General features: G+C 41.4%; 1 protein-coding gene across 10 annotated transcripts in view; it reads left to right on the forward strand.

The window, feature by feature from the left end:
* Positions 1-16,587, forward strand: part of oxr1a (oxidation resistance 1a) — a 161,749-nt gene that overhangs the window by 140,244 nt on the left and 4,918 nt on the right. For 8 of the 10 annotated variants that reach the window (XM_044207162.1, XM_044207160.1, XM_044207167.1 and 5 more), the window contains 7 exons: positions 8-160; positions 2,165-2,349; positions 4,740-5,419; positions 7,825-7,984; positions 10,393-10,558; positions 14,132-14,212; positions 15,627-15,752. In XM_044207162.1, the coding sequence (XP_044063097.1) occupies positions 8-160; positions 2,165-2,349; positions 4,740-5,419; positions 7,825-7,984; positions 10,393-10,558; positions 14,132-14,212; positions 15,627-15,752 (1,551 nt within the window). Of the gene's footprint in view, positions 1-7; positions 161-2,164; positions 2,350-4,739; positions 5,420-7,824; positions 7,985-10,392; positions 10,559-11,403; positions 12,456-14,131; positions 14,213-15,626; positions 15,753-16,587 lie in introns of those variants that run through there. The other 2 variants (XM_044207165.1, XM_044207169.1) reach the window with 2 other exon arrangements.

The raw sequence follows: 16,587 nt of genomic DNA on the forward strand, positions 1-16,587 counted from the left end.
CCTCCAGGACTCTGATGGCCCCCCCAGACCAGAAGGCGTTCACCCTCCAGTGTTCTCTGCCCTGCGCCAGTCCAGAGTGGTGTCATCCACCTCCGAGGAGGAAGAGGCCCTCACAGAGAAGTTCCTCAAGATCAACTGCAAGTACATCACTGATGGCCAGGTAAGATGCAGTATAAAAGATACATCCATTTATGAGTATGGGCACTTGTTTAAGATCACCATGTACCCTCCTGGTCATGTGACAGACAGACAACTGCAAACTGCTGTAGTCAAAGTCATAAATTGTCAGCAGCAAAAAAAAAACCTAGAGAAGTGGTTGTAATGTTGTTGGCTGTAAATTCAGAATTATTAGGCAAATTAAAAGAAAAGTATTGCACTTAAAATGAAACTCCACAGTAAAGCTGTCAAGCTTTGCAGTTTTTCTTTTTGTTGGTTTGTTGTTCAGTGCTGTAAACCATCAATGAAGAAGATATAAAGTGAGTCTTTTGAGATTCTGTAATTTGCACAACAAATAACAAATCAGCAAAAATATCAAATACTCCACTTTAGCAGACCAGAATCCAGTTGCTCCACAATGCTGTCTGTGATGACCACTTTCAGTTTTTTTTAACTGTGAAAACACAATATTCTTTTGCTGTTTCCGTTGCTCTTTCTGTGCCCTTCTCGGGTTGGACGATACGACAGTATATACTGTGTGACGGTAGAAATGTGGCCACCGCAGGAGCTATCCCTTAGTGTCTCTGCTATATATTCGGGGCAGCTGCCTCACAAGGTAACGTGATTTGGGCAGTGGGACTGCTTACCACGTTCTCACATGATGTGAGAGCAACAGTTGGTGACGGTAATGCACCTCTAAGCTGGTTAGCCAACCACCACAGAAGAAGAGAGTGACAAGAAAACATGGAGGAGGTGGAGAGGGAAATTGTAAATACAGAACAGGAGGAGTTGCTTTTGTTTGTATGGAAGTTCTAAATAAAAGAAAAAAAAAATCAAATGTGATGAAGTACGGTTATTTTAAACCATTTCTTGATTGAATTTACAGAACAATTACTGTATCGTGATATATACCGTTACAATTACATATGCTGTGAAAGAAGATTTTGGCCATATCTCACCCCTATGCCCTTTTATGGTATTCTCAGCAATATTTGAAATAACTAACTGAAGCAGAAGTAAACAGGGCAAATTTGAAGTCATTACACCAAAATGCATTGTAATCTTTCACAACTGATATCTTATAAAGCAAATGCATTTCAGTTTTTTAATTTAAGAAACCAGGAAGGAGGATAAAATGAGAGTACAGTGGGCAGATCTGAATAACCCTGTAGAGTCTTCTGCTGACTGTAGTTTAATTCTGCTGAGTTAATGTTGTTCAGATGGCCTGTAACCAGGGAGATTGCAGCTGAAGTGTTGTAAACTTTATCTAAATTGAGAATCTTAAAAGGTCTTCAGTACGGTTAAATGTTTTGTTTAAGTCTTCTTTATCTCTGTTCATTACTTTTCTTGTAAAACCGAGATTTGATTCTAAATCTGATAGTGTTGTTGTGCAGTTTGGTAAAATAATAAAACCATACCATCAATAGTGAGTAAAAAAAAATAAAATAAATAAACAAGCCCAAAGGTAAGAAAACATACAGTGCACGCCCTTCAATGTTCCTTTTGATACATTTGACCACTGAACACACACTGGTCAGACTGGGTGTGTGTGTGTTGTGGTTTGGTCAGGTTTGATTCAGAGCATGTAGGATGGCAGCCAGCTCCCAGGACGTCCTACCTTGAAATACACAAAGACTCCACCCAGCTGGTCCATCACTGCCTGTCAGAAAGTGTGTGCGTCTCAGACACACACACACACACACACACACACACACACACACACACACACACACACACACGCAGATCCATGGTATTGAACCGCTGCTGATGCACTCCCAGGTTCCACATGAAAGCACTGAAGTGGTCAGTGCTGGCAGTCAGTAACTTCTACTTGATTTAGGACATTTGTGGTCTCAAATGGATTTGGTCTCCAGTTGTTTATGTGGCAGAGGTGCTTTTGATTATCTTTTTGGTGGTGGGTAAACATGCTAAGCTGTTCCTTTATGTATTAAAAGTTCTGATTCGGATTGTTCCTCACCCATCGCTCTCTTTTCCTGTGGCGCTTCAGGGTGCGGTGAGCGGGGTGTTGCTGGTGACACCCAACAACATCATGTTCGACCCTCACCGGATGGACCCCCTGGTTCAGGCCCATGGGTGCGAGGAGTACGGCATCATGTGTCCTCTGGAGGAAGTACAGTCTGCCGCCATCTACAAGGAGATCACTGACCCCAAGATCAGAGAGGCTGTGCCAGAGTAAGAAAAAACATTGACATATACTTTGTTGTAGACTAAATCTGATTGGAGTATGTATGGAAAAGACTTCTATGATGACTACACATGTAATTATTTAAAGTATATGCTGCTAGAAATGCTAACACTGACCTCTCTAACTCTGATTTACTCCTACATACATTCTTATTCTTATAGTTGCACGTGTCTTTCTCCCACTCTCACCCTCACAGAAATGCAGCAACCTCGCTGTAATCAGTGTCATTCTCTGCTGCACCCATGGTCAGATTGCATCAGCAACCAACCTACAGTTGAATTCCATTCCCCTACATACCAAAATAACACGAAAACAGCAGTTACACCAGGGTTAATGAAGTATGCCTTCACCCTCCTACATTTTGATTGCTCAACTCTTTATGCAGTAGGAAGCAGCCACTTCAGAGGATTCACTTGTGTTTCCTCTTACAGATTTGTCTGTGTGTGTATATATTTGTATTTTTTATTTTTTTTTTTGCTTCACTTGGATGTTTTAGTGTTGTTGAAGACAAATTTATGCAAAGACAAATATGGTGTAGTATTAGAAACATTTTTTTCCTGTTTCTTCTGGTGGTAGCAGGGTCTGAGCAGTGTTGCCCGTGGAGCAGTTTTTGTGCCAGGCCCAGCTGTTTTCTCAGCTGTGGTCCATTGTCTGTCTCTCTTCTCTGCCTCTCTCTCTCTCTCTCTCTCTCTCTCTCTCTCTGTCTGAACACAGCTGAGCAACAAGTGCCTGCAGGATGTGATTCTGTGGAGTGTGCTGGTTATATACAAGTGTTTCGTCCCTTTTGCACACGGCCTAATTAGAGGTTTTCAAGAACAAGAAATGGAAAGTTTTTATTTGCATACAACACTAATGTACGGAAGCCCTGAGAGGCAAGTGAGAGGAAAAAAAAATTCTGGTGATCCATTTTCTAAGTTTGATCTAAATTGTTTTCTCTCCTGTGTTTATGACTTAAGAACAGGTGGGGGGAAAAAAGGTTTTGCCAGGATAATTTTTATAAGCTCCTTAAATTGTATTTTTCATCTGTGAAACAGGTGTGGGGAAAGATTTGCTCACTTGCCTTTCAGGGCTTCTACACTAATGTGTTCCTTTGTACAGTTATAATTGGGATTTGTTGTACATAAAATAAAATACAGCTATGCGATATTAACGTTTATATGACTGACTAATCACTCTTCAAAATTTGTTGAAACTACAACTTATTGTTATCCAAATGTGCACAAAGTATTTATGCATTTGGGGACACCAGTTCTGTCATGCAGGTGTTTCTCGTGCCTGGGCTTGTGCTGAATTTCCGTATAGTTGCTGTGCATGCTGTGGTCTGGGCCAACAGGAATGACAGGGTAAAAGGTGTTTACATAGATTTGACTTCATCTAACCAGTTCACTGTGGTTGCTGCTTTCTTTTTATTACCATTCCTGTCTAGCAGAACTGATTTGCTGAGCTGAAACAAAGGTGTTCACAGTGAACAGACTGCATATATTACCCAAACCACTAGATACGCTAATATTCTGACATCAAAACCAGCAAGCCATGATTCTGTTCTAAGGAGATCAGGGCAGCTCTCTGTATTTGTTTTACTTGATAAAGGTGATTCTAGGCTACGACCCTTTCCGTTGATACATAAATTAGTTAAGCTTTGTCTTAAATGCTCCGCATGTGGAGTCTCATCTAATATATGTCCTCCAGAAAAATCTTGTTGTGCAGAATTATCATATTTCACCTTTGGCCATTTGTTTAATAACAATAAAGAATGGGAGCAGAAGTAGCAATTTTGTGTGACAGCATTATTTAGTTAATTTAATGTGACTGAAATGATTCACTCGTATTTATTTAACTGGTTATTCAAATACCAAATTTACTTGGGCTGTGCTGCAAAGAATAGCCCACGTCAATTGTTAAAGTAAAGCTTTCGACAAGGAAAACACTTTGTATTCTCACTTTTAATAATAGATTATTGATCATAAATGTGGCTGATGATTGGTTAAAGGTGTACTCAAGGGATTTAGTGTTGCACTTCTATAAAGTTAACATAAACAAAACAAGAATGGTCAAAATCAAAGCAGAGATATCCTGACTTTTAGTCCCTAGTTTGGGCCAAGCTCCAATAACACTGGATCCTGCATTTCCCATAATGCAACTAAATTGTGTCTTTCATTAGACCCTTCATGCCACAGAAGACATCATACTATTGTTTTTACAGGCTGGGTAATACTAACCATAAACACTAAACTGATCTCCCTGTGTAAAATTGGTGAAGTGCTTAAAGTCCCTATATGGAATACGCAGTCGAATACACACCTACGTGCCTCGCGCTATAGTCCTTTACTGTTGATAGAGTTGCATGTGTCTTATTGGTTCTCTTTCATGTTTCCAGTGACCTGGAGCCTCTTCCAGTTGAGAGACATCCCTCCCAGCAGAAGGACCCAGAGCAGCACCTGAGGGAGCCAGGGGCCAGCGACAGCGGCAGCACGGCCCCACGCAGCACAGAGGGCTCCATCTCCGAAGACGTCTTCACCGAGCCGGAGCTGTCCCCCATCCGGGAGGAAGAGCAAGCGTCCAATGAGGACCTCCGCCTGGACAAGTCCTCTGGCGCTTCCACAGAGTCTGTGCAAACCGTTACCCAGGTGGAGGCCACCGGTGCCGGCTCCCAGGGCCCAGGCAGCGCCCGCGGCTCAGTCAGCCAGCCGGAGGAGCCCGCCATGGCGAAAGCAGAGGACAATCCACCAGACACTGCCACAGAAAATGATAGCCAGTCCCCCATGGGATCCAAGCAGCACAGTGTAGAGAAGCCACCAAGCACACCCACTACCACCACCACCACCAGCAGCAGCAGCACTAGCCAGGCCCAGGGTCCCAACAGCAGCACCTCCCGCCCAGGGTCCCAAAGCTCAGCCACCCCTGGTGCCACAGACAGCACCTCCGTCTCAGCCAGTCCACAGGGGGATGCCAACGAGGGGACAGACGTCTCCAAAACAGACACTATGCAACAAGGCAAGGAGGAAAGGGAGAGCGTAGAGCAGACGCAAAAGGACGGCTCACAAATATCTGCAGAGGGTAAACACACTTACTTAGTAACGGTTAGAAAACGTATAACTTAAACCTTGTGAAAAACAGGTAGAGGATATTTCAGGTGATGAATGTGGCCTCATGGTGTCTTTTAGCTGCAACCTGACATCCATATTCTTCTGAAGACTATCAAAGTGAGTTTCTCTCCTCTCTGGCTGCTTCAGAATCACTTCTCTCATGTTGGTTCCTGATAACCTTTCCGTTTCCACTCTGCCTTGGTGCTAGTAATTGGAATATAAAGACGAAGGGAAATGGCAGCCTCTCTGTTGTTCGGCGGAGCTAGTCGGGCTTTATGAGGCTTTATGCAGCTCTTTGATCTCTGGCTCTGGTGGTCTGGGCCACTCCTCTGGGCGATAAGCTAAAGCCTATCAAACATCCCAATGCCACAAACACACCTAGGACCCAAAGGGGAAACGCAGTGACGATGAAACCCAACATCAAGACGCCTCCTGAGACAGCATTCAGAGAGGTGTTATTTACATTTGACATCCTTCTCTGGTTTTGCTTTCATGTGGATTTAGAAAAATACTAAATTCCAAAAAAGCCCGGCATAAACTTCATTTGTGTTCATTGCTTAGTTTGAGATTAAAGGATCATACTAATGGTTTTAGATGTTTTAACCTGTCAAATACAGGTAGGTACATTTCTGGTAAAGCCAAACATTTAGTCCATCCCGTGCTGGACAAGACACTGCTATTTATCAAAAATATAACAAAATATATACAACAAAGAAAAACATAATTTATAATATACTTTAATAATATACTATATTATACTTTGAAATAACATATATATATTCCCCCATACTTTCAAATTACAGATGTCAGAGTACCCTTGAACACACCAGCAAGTAGTTTTAAAACAGCCCATTCTCTCGACTGCATTACCGCACAGCGACAACATACTGTAACTTTATAAAGGTGGCAGAATGTTCACTGTGATGGGTCACCATCTCCAGCAAGATGAAAGCAGTGACTGCCTGGAAAGCCAGATGTGCTACAGAAAATGCCTGGCAATACTATGCAATTAGTAGTTAATAGGCATACTAAACATCAACAAACATACTAAATGGCAGCATCCTTTAATCAGTATCTGGTTGGCACACTTTTGGTCTTGTTACCAAACAGTGGCCTCAGTCTGTCACACTCACTGACTCACTTGTGTCCATATAACCCACTCCAGTTGGACAAGTAGTTGTGATTCCAAAAAGACTTTTCTCCCCAAGAAGAAGCAGACCAAAAACAGTGGGAGAAAGATTTACCATTTTTTCCCCGGCAATTATTGTCACACAGAGAGCCGGGCTGCAAAAGCAGTTCTAACTCACGGTACCTCAGCAGGGCTGCCCATTATTCTGTGCACATTAGCACAGCCCACACATGTAACAGCAGCAACTTCAAAAACAAGCTGCATTAATACAGAATTAATGCATTTTGAAACTTTAATTTGTCCCACTGAGCTGTGTTGTCTAAGCAGATTAATATTATTTTGTCATTATTGCTAGTTATGTTGAGCTGCCCAACCAGGAGCTGCCAATATGTGCCAGTGTAATGTCACTGGCACAGTGATGTCATTCAACTTCCTGGGGCTGTGACCGTATAATAGGCCATTGGATAATGTACCATGGGCAGAGGACTCAGTGCCGCTATCAATTATAGTGTGCTACTCCATTTGTTTCTGTCATCTTTTGTGTTTCTGCCACAAAATGACTAATGCCAGCTGAAGTAGCCAGTAAATAGAACATAGAAAACTAGGTCACATGAATAAAGCAGGTATTAGGAAGAGAATACACAGTTAATCAAGAAGATGTTGTTTTTAGATGACAGATATTTGATACAGAAGGGAGCGCTCAGGAATTTACATTTAGTGAAATATGCTTATTGGCTTTCCTGCAAGTTAGATGAGAAGATTGATACCACTTTGATGTTTGTACGCTAAATATATAGCTACAGCCAGCAGCTGATTAGCTTAGCTGAGCCTAAAGATTGGTAACAGGGGGGAACAGCTAGCCTGGCCCTGTCCAAAGCTAACAAAATCTGCCTACCAACACCTGTGAAGCTCACTGAGGAAGTTTCTATATCTCATATACAAAAACTCCCATACAAAAGCTCAAGTGTAAAAGCCAGAGCTAGGCTAGTTGTTTCCTCCTGTTTCCAGACTTTATGCTATGCTAAGCTAACCAGCAGCTGACTGTAGCTTCATATTTAGCCTACAGATATGATAGTGGTATTGATCTTGTCATCTAACTCTCAGCAAGAAAGCGAACAGGCATATTTCCCAAAATGTCAAACTATTCCTTTAAAACAATTTGTCCTGTTTGTTATAGCTATTAGGCCATAACATAACAAATCATTATGTTTATGCGACCTTGTGATGATTTACTCTTTCTGGTACAGGGCCCGCAGAGAGGCGGAAGCACCGCTCTCACAAGTTCCTGTGTCTGCGGGTGGGGAAGCCCATGAAGAAGACGTTTGTTTCCAACGCCAGCGCCTCAATGCAGCAGTATGCCCAGCAAGGCAAGAAGCACGAGTACTGGTTTGCTGTGCCGCAGGAGAGGTCAGTACATCTCCCTCTACCCCTGTGCAGAATGCATTTGAATACCAGCAAATCATTTTTGTGGTAGCCTAAATAACAGGCTTCAAAATCATTGAACCAGTGCTGTACCTGATTAAATGGAGCAATATTTAAAATGGAAACAATACAAAGCAAGGTACATGATATAGCAGCCTCTGTTAAAGACGATGATTAGTCCACAGTGCAGCAGACTTTGTTTTTAATGTAGAAAGCTGCAGGGATTTGACCTAATACAATCCTAACATAGTCCTAACACTCCACAATAGTCAGCTGAATTACTGAGGCACCTCACCTCCAATCCTTTTAATATTTGAAACCAATCAAATATGCATTCTTTGTCAGGTCTGACTCCCACTGCGGCTTCTGCCAGACAGCAAAATTATTTATTATTCATTCACTCTGCAGGGAAACAGACACACACACACTTTATTCCTGTGCTGGAGCACACACACGACCCATGCAACACTAAGGATGTTTCTCCAACTTTTGAATCCTCAGAAAGCGTTTCACCTACACAGATGTTGATGAACTTTTTCTGACCTACACTGAAATTTAATGTTTCACACAAGTTGGATCGCTCCGTCTGGATGTACATTTACCAGCAGTAGTCACAATTACATTAGAGCTCTTCACACTGGAAGGAGATACATTACAAGAAAAAGTGTGCTTCCACACACGTTGTATAATGTTGCATTCATGTGGAGAATTAATCCTAATTGCAGCAATAGCTAAATTTAATAAGTCACTTTTCTCAAAAAAGCCATTCATTTGAGCCAAATCTGGAATTGATTGGTCTGTCTCCAGCACAGTGATGTTACTTTGTCTTTTGTATCTTTTTAGAGACAAGGACACGAAAGGACAAAAATGGAAATAATTTCATGAGGTGAATCTGATCAGTTATTTGACCAACTTTGAGTTCCACAGCCCCCCTGCTGTTTTCAGTACATGTGTCGACAGTTTTACAGCAGCAACACACATGGTCCTCTCTCAGGCTGCTAATCACATTTGAATCAGACAAACAGGCGTGTCCTTTTTAGTTAGTCATGGTACTATAAATGCTTCTTGGTTATGCGATGTGTTGAGTGCCTGAGTGCAGTAATGAGACTGAAATCCCCCTCACTTCATTATTCACTATGAACTTCAGAAGTCTTGCTTGTTACAGGTTTGTTGTTTTCATCCACACGTTGCTTAGCTACAGCATATCCCACCTGGAAAACAAGTTTGCTGTGATGCATGCTACTCTTGCAGTTGATAGGCCAGGGACATGGCAGAATCAAAGCTAGTATTAAAAGACAGGGCTCGTGCATGTTACTACTCCATTATTTTTAACTTGTCTTGGCACTGCAAGCAGGCTACGGTGTGTGGGGGAAGTGATCAGAAGCTGTTCGAACTGCGGCTCATAGTCTTTTTCTTCAGGCACTGCTAGACTCTCTGTAGCTTGACCTAGATGGGAGGCGACCCGCATGATGTTTATTTAAGTGTCCTGGCAATGGTGTGGGAAGAAAGAGAGGCTATTGAATGAGCCATACACAACCATGACACTGAATACAGCTCAGCCTACTGAGTCTGCCACAGCCTTTTCACGTCTACCAGGCACAGCAGTGTGTGACACCAACTGTGTTCTGTATTTGTTTGTCAGGAGTTGGTGGAGACCAAAACAGAGCTAAAAGGAGACTGAATACTGGACTTAGTTTCTTTGGGTATCCAGAAACACGACTCCAACTGAATGCTAATGTTGCTCTGTGTCTGTTTGATGTGTAAATAAGCAACTGTTAGCCAGCGCGTTTGCTGTAACAACAGCAAATAAATGATGAACAATAAAATGATAATATGTGAATGTTATGTTTACAGCGTATTGCCCTGCCACCAAGTGGCCAACAAAATCAATGTATGCAGGTTTAACTATGTATATTATCAGACCATTTGTTCCCAAATTTACCTAGGCTTTAGCACAAAGTGATAGCTTGTGTCGCAAACTACACTCACATGTCACGCAGGCAAAGCAGCGCTAACAGCACAGCAGTAAAAGATGTTGTTGAAAAGCCTCCTTAACAGCCATTAGGGTTGTTTGAGAATTATTTAACATGTGAAATATTGAGCAATTCTTCTTCAATTTCTTCTTCAATTCTTCTGAGTTTTATCAGATGACCAATTAACCAATTAATTTCTTGCAGCTAATCATGGACAATTACAGTATATTATATATAATTTTTATCAAGTCAAAGTCACAATGTAAAAATGTTGATATCAACTCAGTGTTGGATTTTACCTTGAAGTCTTTGGTACTGGCGTTGACATTTTAGAGGCACTGAATGTTCCATCTCAGATGTTGACTTTGTACTAAATCTCTAAAGCATTTCTCATAGTTTTTCCTGTGTTTCTTCCCCCAGGTCAGACCACCTGTACGTGTTCTTCATGCAGTGGAGCCCGGACATGTACGGTGAGGGGGTCAGGGGGATGGGACAAGAGCCTGGGTTTATGGTTGTCAAGAAGAATGAGGTGTCAGAAACAGCTGAGGACGAGCCCATTACTGACCTCAATGTCAAGGAATGGGAGGTAAGGTCTACACAGCTAAAACAGTTCCCTCACCTTGCTTAAAGTGCACCTGTTGTGTTGTCGCAAGCCTCACAGACATGGATTAAGTATAGTTCTCTACTATGGTTTAATCCATAACCTGTGAAACCAGAATCTTATGTGGTGTATTGTTAAGTTATATGTTAAATTACATATTAAATAATTGTGTTGATTTGATTTCATTATGCAATGCATAGTGCAAATGTATTGTGCTGATCTTGGTTTTTAATCCATCAGAACTGTGTAGTCATCAAGCCATAGTTTTGTATTCTGCTTCTGTATTTTGCACTTGTGTACCACTGCATATTTCTTGATTTGATGGTAAATTTTTGTGTGAACTTTCTATCACATCTAAGTTATGCAAGTTGTGTGAACACTTGCTTTGCTTGGAAATGCACTTCTCTGAGCTTCCAACCAAAGTGTTTTGCATGTCTGTGTAATCGTTTACTCTTCTCAGTCAGTGTATTGTAGTTTCATCACATGTGTGACTGTCACTAGTTTTGGTCAGCATTTGGCAACTTATTTTGCTGAATGGCAAAAGGCTAACACCATTATGAGTTGCTCAACATATGCAGTGAATGTAAACATTGAGCAACTATCGTAGAAAAGGTTTCAGTCGTAGTCATCTGGACACTGTTTTCAGAATCAAGACGTTTGGCTCCCATCCAGAAGTCATTCTCACTGAGAAGTCATTCTCACTGAGAAGTCATTCTCACTGAGAATGACTTCCGGATGGGAGCCGAAACGTCTTGATTCTGAAAACAGTGTCCAGATGACTACGACTGAAACCTTTTCTACGATAGAACACTCCTGGACGAATGAGGGACTACACCGTCTTATTGAGCAACTAAACTGTTTGGTTTTTTTTTTTTTTTTTTGGTTATAAAATCCTCCAAACTCATGTGGCACTGATGTGGGTTCAATCTGTCTTCCTTTTTTGTCAAACTAGCCTCTCAAAGTGTCTTTATTGCACATTTACAGAGTGTGGAAGTAAGACTAGGAAGCATAGATGAGGGATATCATCTAGATTTTCAGCACCACGTACAGCGTGGATGGGTTTTGGTTAAATGAGATTGTTTACAAGCCTGTGGATAATGAAAAGGATGCATTCATTGTATGAAGAAACTGATACGATGGAAGCAGTGGCCTCGATTTAAATTTTAATGTAAATGAATGATGTAGGAAACAAAATTGACTGATTTGTTTGTCCCTGGACTTGTGGCAAACAGAGACTACATGATCCATTACATTTGAATAAGTAAATAGGAACCTGCTGCTTTAGTTTATCCTGTTTTGACAGAACATGAATATTAAACACTTTTTTTTGCATGGAGCTTCAAGGAACACAATACATGTGTTTTACTAACAGAGTAAAAGAGTTAATAGAGTTTTGTTTAACAAAAAGACTGACAAAATGGTCTTCAAAAGCTAATTTAAGTTACAAATATATTTATTTATTTTGATTTAAATTTAAATTTGTGTAACTCTGGGAAATTATCTGTGAAATCTATAGAAATTGTACCTCATGGGAGAGTGGTGTTACTGTGTCTTTAAATCCTGTCGGTTATGGGACGGGATCACATTTTTTTAACCAATGGGCAGCCGGTTTCCCTTCTGTCCCGTATTGTTATTGGGTTTTAGAGATGTAACACAAATCATACGGCGTTGAGACCCCACTGGAAAAGAAATGTTTCTATTTTAGTCGAGCAGGCAGGCTGCCAGGCTTCATACTAACTCCGTCTGCTTGTCTCGGCTACACGGGGAGAACTTAAAGGATCTGTAATGTGACTTTCCAGCTTCAATCTCGCCCAGAAAGCAAGACATGTTTTCTAGGAGGGTGAAAGACCAAGAGAAACCGCTGACCCCTAAGTATACCTGTGTATGTTCCTAGAGTCTAGTTCATGTTTTCATGCTCCAGCGATGTATGTTCTTGTATGTTCTCTTGCTGTTGTTGTTAGCAAGCCATGCTAGCTCGCTAGCGAAGCTAACTAGCCTTCTAACCCTTTAGCCGGTCCGGTCTAGTTCAGTGACTGATGTTAAACAAAGTGGCCACTGTCTGACCACTAACGTTATTTGGCAATCAGGACAGTGCTCTCATCTGTTGTCTGCCCCCTTGGCACCGTGTAATAGGATGTGTGTGTGGCTCTGTAAGGTGTCTGGCACCTAGCACTGGAAACTTTCAGTTAGAAGATGCAACTCCTTTTTTTCACTCACCAGTTTCTTTAACCTTATCGTTACATTACCAGACACTTTTCAGAGTTACCACATATCATGTTGAGTTTATTGCTCGTTAAGTGGCTGTTAATTAGCCACTTGTGCTGTATGACACAGTATTTAATTCACTGGTCACATCCAAATGCTGACCCTTTTCATGACATTGGTCTCTTGAGATAAAAGGCATTTGATTCACGCTGAAAAGTCTGCAGCAGGCTAGCATGCTGCTAGCTTACCCCTTTACAGGCGACAAGTGCAAAAGTGTCTTCAGCTGTAGGTGACGTGAGGCACGGATATATTTTTATAAGGTTTGTAGTTTACCCTGTCTGCTACATTATTGAGAGTTGTAAAGAGGCAGCTTGTTACCAAAAAAGTTATTTACATTACATTGGCAACAAGGTGAGTGAAAGATTATCTCAGATGTAAACAAAAAATGAAAGGAGAGAGAAAAAAGTAAGTAATTAAAGGTAGCTTATGACATCTTTACCCAGACAGTTAAATATTTATTGAAATGTAGACCTGGAACAGTAAATATGACTGTGTGTATGTATGGTATTTGTCGGTTTGTTTGTTTATCTCGTGCATCAGGCTTTAAATATCTTTCCTGCACTGAGACACAGTCAGACACTGAGACTATTAAACGCCAACGTTTATTCAGTGGCAGAACATAGGCAGCAGCTCTCAGTGGAGGTTGCGGCGTGGGGTGCAACTTTGTTGGAATGTAGCCATGCTTAGTAGGTCATTGTGTTGGTCTGTCTGGGCTGTATTTTGTGGATTGTTGTTCCTGACAAACAGAGTGGGTTCCTGTTCATGGACTTGGCAAGTATTGTTGCGTCAGTCGAACCTCAGCTACTTTGTTGTGTGTTCCAGCATCAAAATCTTGTGGACAGCATTCTCACTCCTAAATTTTTATTTTTATTATTTATTTTTATGCATTTTGGGTTGGCTAAAAGAAAGGTTAATGGTTCTAAAGTTTGCTTTCTACTGTAGTGTTGTTTCTATCCTTTGGTCTAAGTTAACTTTTAGGATAACTGAAGCATCTAATGGTGATATTTAACATATTACACAAACATGCAAAATGACTGAGTGCACTGAAATGACCCATCCCCTTCTCTTTTACCCAAAGTATACTCTTGTTAACAATGGCCTTAAGCCTTTGTTACAGTTTGTTTCCTCAAATTTGGGACATTTACCTTTTCTATAAAGAACAGTGTTAAGTTTGCTGGAATCGCACCGCTAAGTGCACATAATACCTTCCAAAACTCACCCTTTCCTTCCCATGCCTATCGATAGACCTGGCAGAGTTTTATGTTCCACCTGTTCCTGTCTTTGTACTACCAGGTAGTGTCTCTGACGGAGTACCACCGTCGGATTGATGCACTAAACAGTGAAGATCTGCGCTCACTCTGCAAACGACTCCAGGTGCCCTGACCAGCCCTGTCTGCCCCCTCTCTCTGCTCTGTCCAGCCCTGCTGCTGTCCGCACCAACATGGTCTCCCATAGGCTCCATACTGCAGGCTTTAGCTGCTGCTGATGTTGCATACTAACCAAGAACACCTTCCTATTGCTTTTCTAAAAAAAAAAAAATATGGGTTGAGTATGTTTCATGAGTGTTTGGGCTCACAAAACCTATTCAAAACTTGCTATGCAAGATCAATTGGGAATAACTTTTTATCAATTCATTACAGAAAACTTGGCTTGTTTGGAGTGATGACGTTTTCACAGCCTTATCTCCATGTGTCAGGCTTTCCTTCTTAGACTTGTTGTCATGACATTTTTAGTGCTTCAACCCACTAGATCAGTCTGGTTATAAGGTAGTTATTACTAGCTGTCTGTACTGGCTGAAGACAACTATGTAGATTTTATATAAGCCACACAGAAATGGGTGTTTCTGTAGGAAATTCCCCTTTTTCTAAAAAAGAAAACTGTCTTTGATGCTCAAATGAGCTGAATGTAAAGAATGTGGCATGCTTGAGGACTGAGCAGGAGACAGTCAGAGTACTGAAGGACAAAGAGATGGTGTGTTTGTGAGAGGGTGGAAGTAAGACTCGCCTGAGAGGGTGAATGATGTTTTCTGAGGACAATGCAGGTAGGCCCTATTTGAATGAGAACTGAAACATGAGAGCATCCCAGCCACCAGTGGTGAAGCGCTCCACAATTAGCCTGTTATCGAGAAAGATAAATAACCCAAACAGTCCGTTGGTCAGAGAAAATGTCAAACAGCGGAGTGCAAATTATTCATTGGGTTGATTTCCTATTCACTTTGCATTCTCCTCTCCCAGACAGTGTCTCTGCCCACTCTCCCCTAGTCCTGCCAAACCAATCCTAGTCATCTGGCATTGGAGAGTGGCAGGAAGATATTCAGCTGTCATCATCAAATTGTTGGATTATCATTGTGTTGCTAGCAAACACTGCGTTTATAATTTTGGCAGGAGACTGTTGGATTTAAAATGGGAGCTTTTGTTGCTCAGGTTATGCTATGTTTAAAGGCTAGTTTCCTCACGTTACCCCTGACACCCCAGCCGCTATCCTAGAGTTGTTTAGTTAAACCATTTCTGCTTTGTAGAGTTCATTATTTATCACACATTTTGCCCATTTCCCTCTGTAAAAATAATCTGAGCCTAATACTATTGCAGGTTACAGCTTGTTAGTGGTTACTGCTCTAGATAGCCTCACTAGTTTGATCTGTTGTATCAGTAGCCTGATATGAACAACATTGTAGATTAATGACAGGAGCTATAATTGAACCCACCCCGTATCAGTGCTTTATGGAAACTGAAGTTAAACTGCTCCTTGTTAGTGTATATGCATATCTGACCTTTATTTGTACTCGTAGATCACCACCAAGGAAGAGGTGAATTCCAAGCTTGGCACATCCATCAAGACAGAGCTGGAGCCAGAAACGTTCAAACCCAACCTCAGAGAACCCAGTGATCTCCTGGAGGCCGACCAGATAGAGAAGGTACAGACTGCTGTACAGACCTATTCTAATGCAACCCCGTCACATATCTTTTGTGCATCTAAATCTCAAACTTCAAAGGATCAGGCTGGCGATATTCTGTACTTCTTATGGTCAACAAATCACATGAAAAGACCAAAACCAACAATGAGTTGATACTAATACGCATGTGAATCCAAAGCCTGATATGTTTTATTCCTCTGTGCCATAGAGCTTTGTTGTTGTCACATTAATGAGCCCCACTGTTGCACTAGATGACAATTTATTCCACAAAATATGGGCACTGTAATTGTATTTTGACTCAGTCCCCCAGAAACTGTTGTGCTGCTGTAAATACTCTCTGATGCACCAAAAGTATATTTGACTAACATTTGATAAAAACTACAGTGCCCAGTTGCTTTAGGAAATTACCTAGCCTTTTTTTGAAAATAAATTACATTGAGTGGGTGATCATTTGAGTGGGTCCCCAATAAAACTTGTGTTTTTTGACAAATTGTAGTGTTAAACTTGTGTTTAGGGACATCAGTCAGTATCAGTCCTTCCTCCTGTCCTCTGTCCTCCTCCCTGCACGTGTGTGTGTGTGTGTGTGTGTGTGTGTGTGTGTGTGTGTGTGCGCTCAGCCCTGACACAGAGAGCAGGTGAGAGCCTGATAATAAAACGACAGCGAGGTTTCTTTAGTTTATTTATGATTTCAACACATATTTGTTGTTCACAATGTAGCATTATCTGGGAAAAATAGGGTGCGTCCCCTGGACGCGTCGATAGTGAGTTTACTGCGTTCTTTCAGATTTTAATGCATCACAGACGCAGGACTCATAACTAGCAACATCACTGTGTT

Source organism: Siniperca chuatsi, linkage group LG9 (assembly GCF_020085105.1).
Source record: "Siniperca chuatsi isolate FFG_IHB_CAS linkage group LG9, ASM2008510v1, whole genome shotgun sequence".
NCBI classification, from domain to species: Eukaryota; Metazoa; Chordata; class Actinopteri; order Centrarchiformes; family Sinipercidae; genus Siniperca; species Siniperca chuatsi.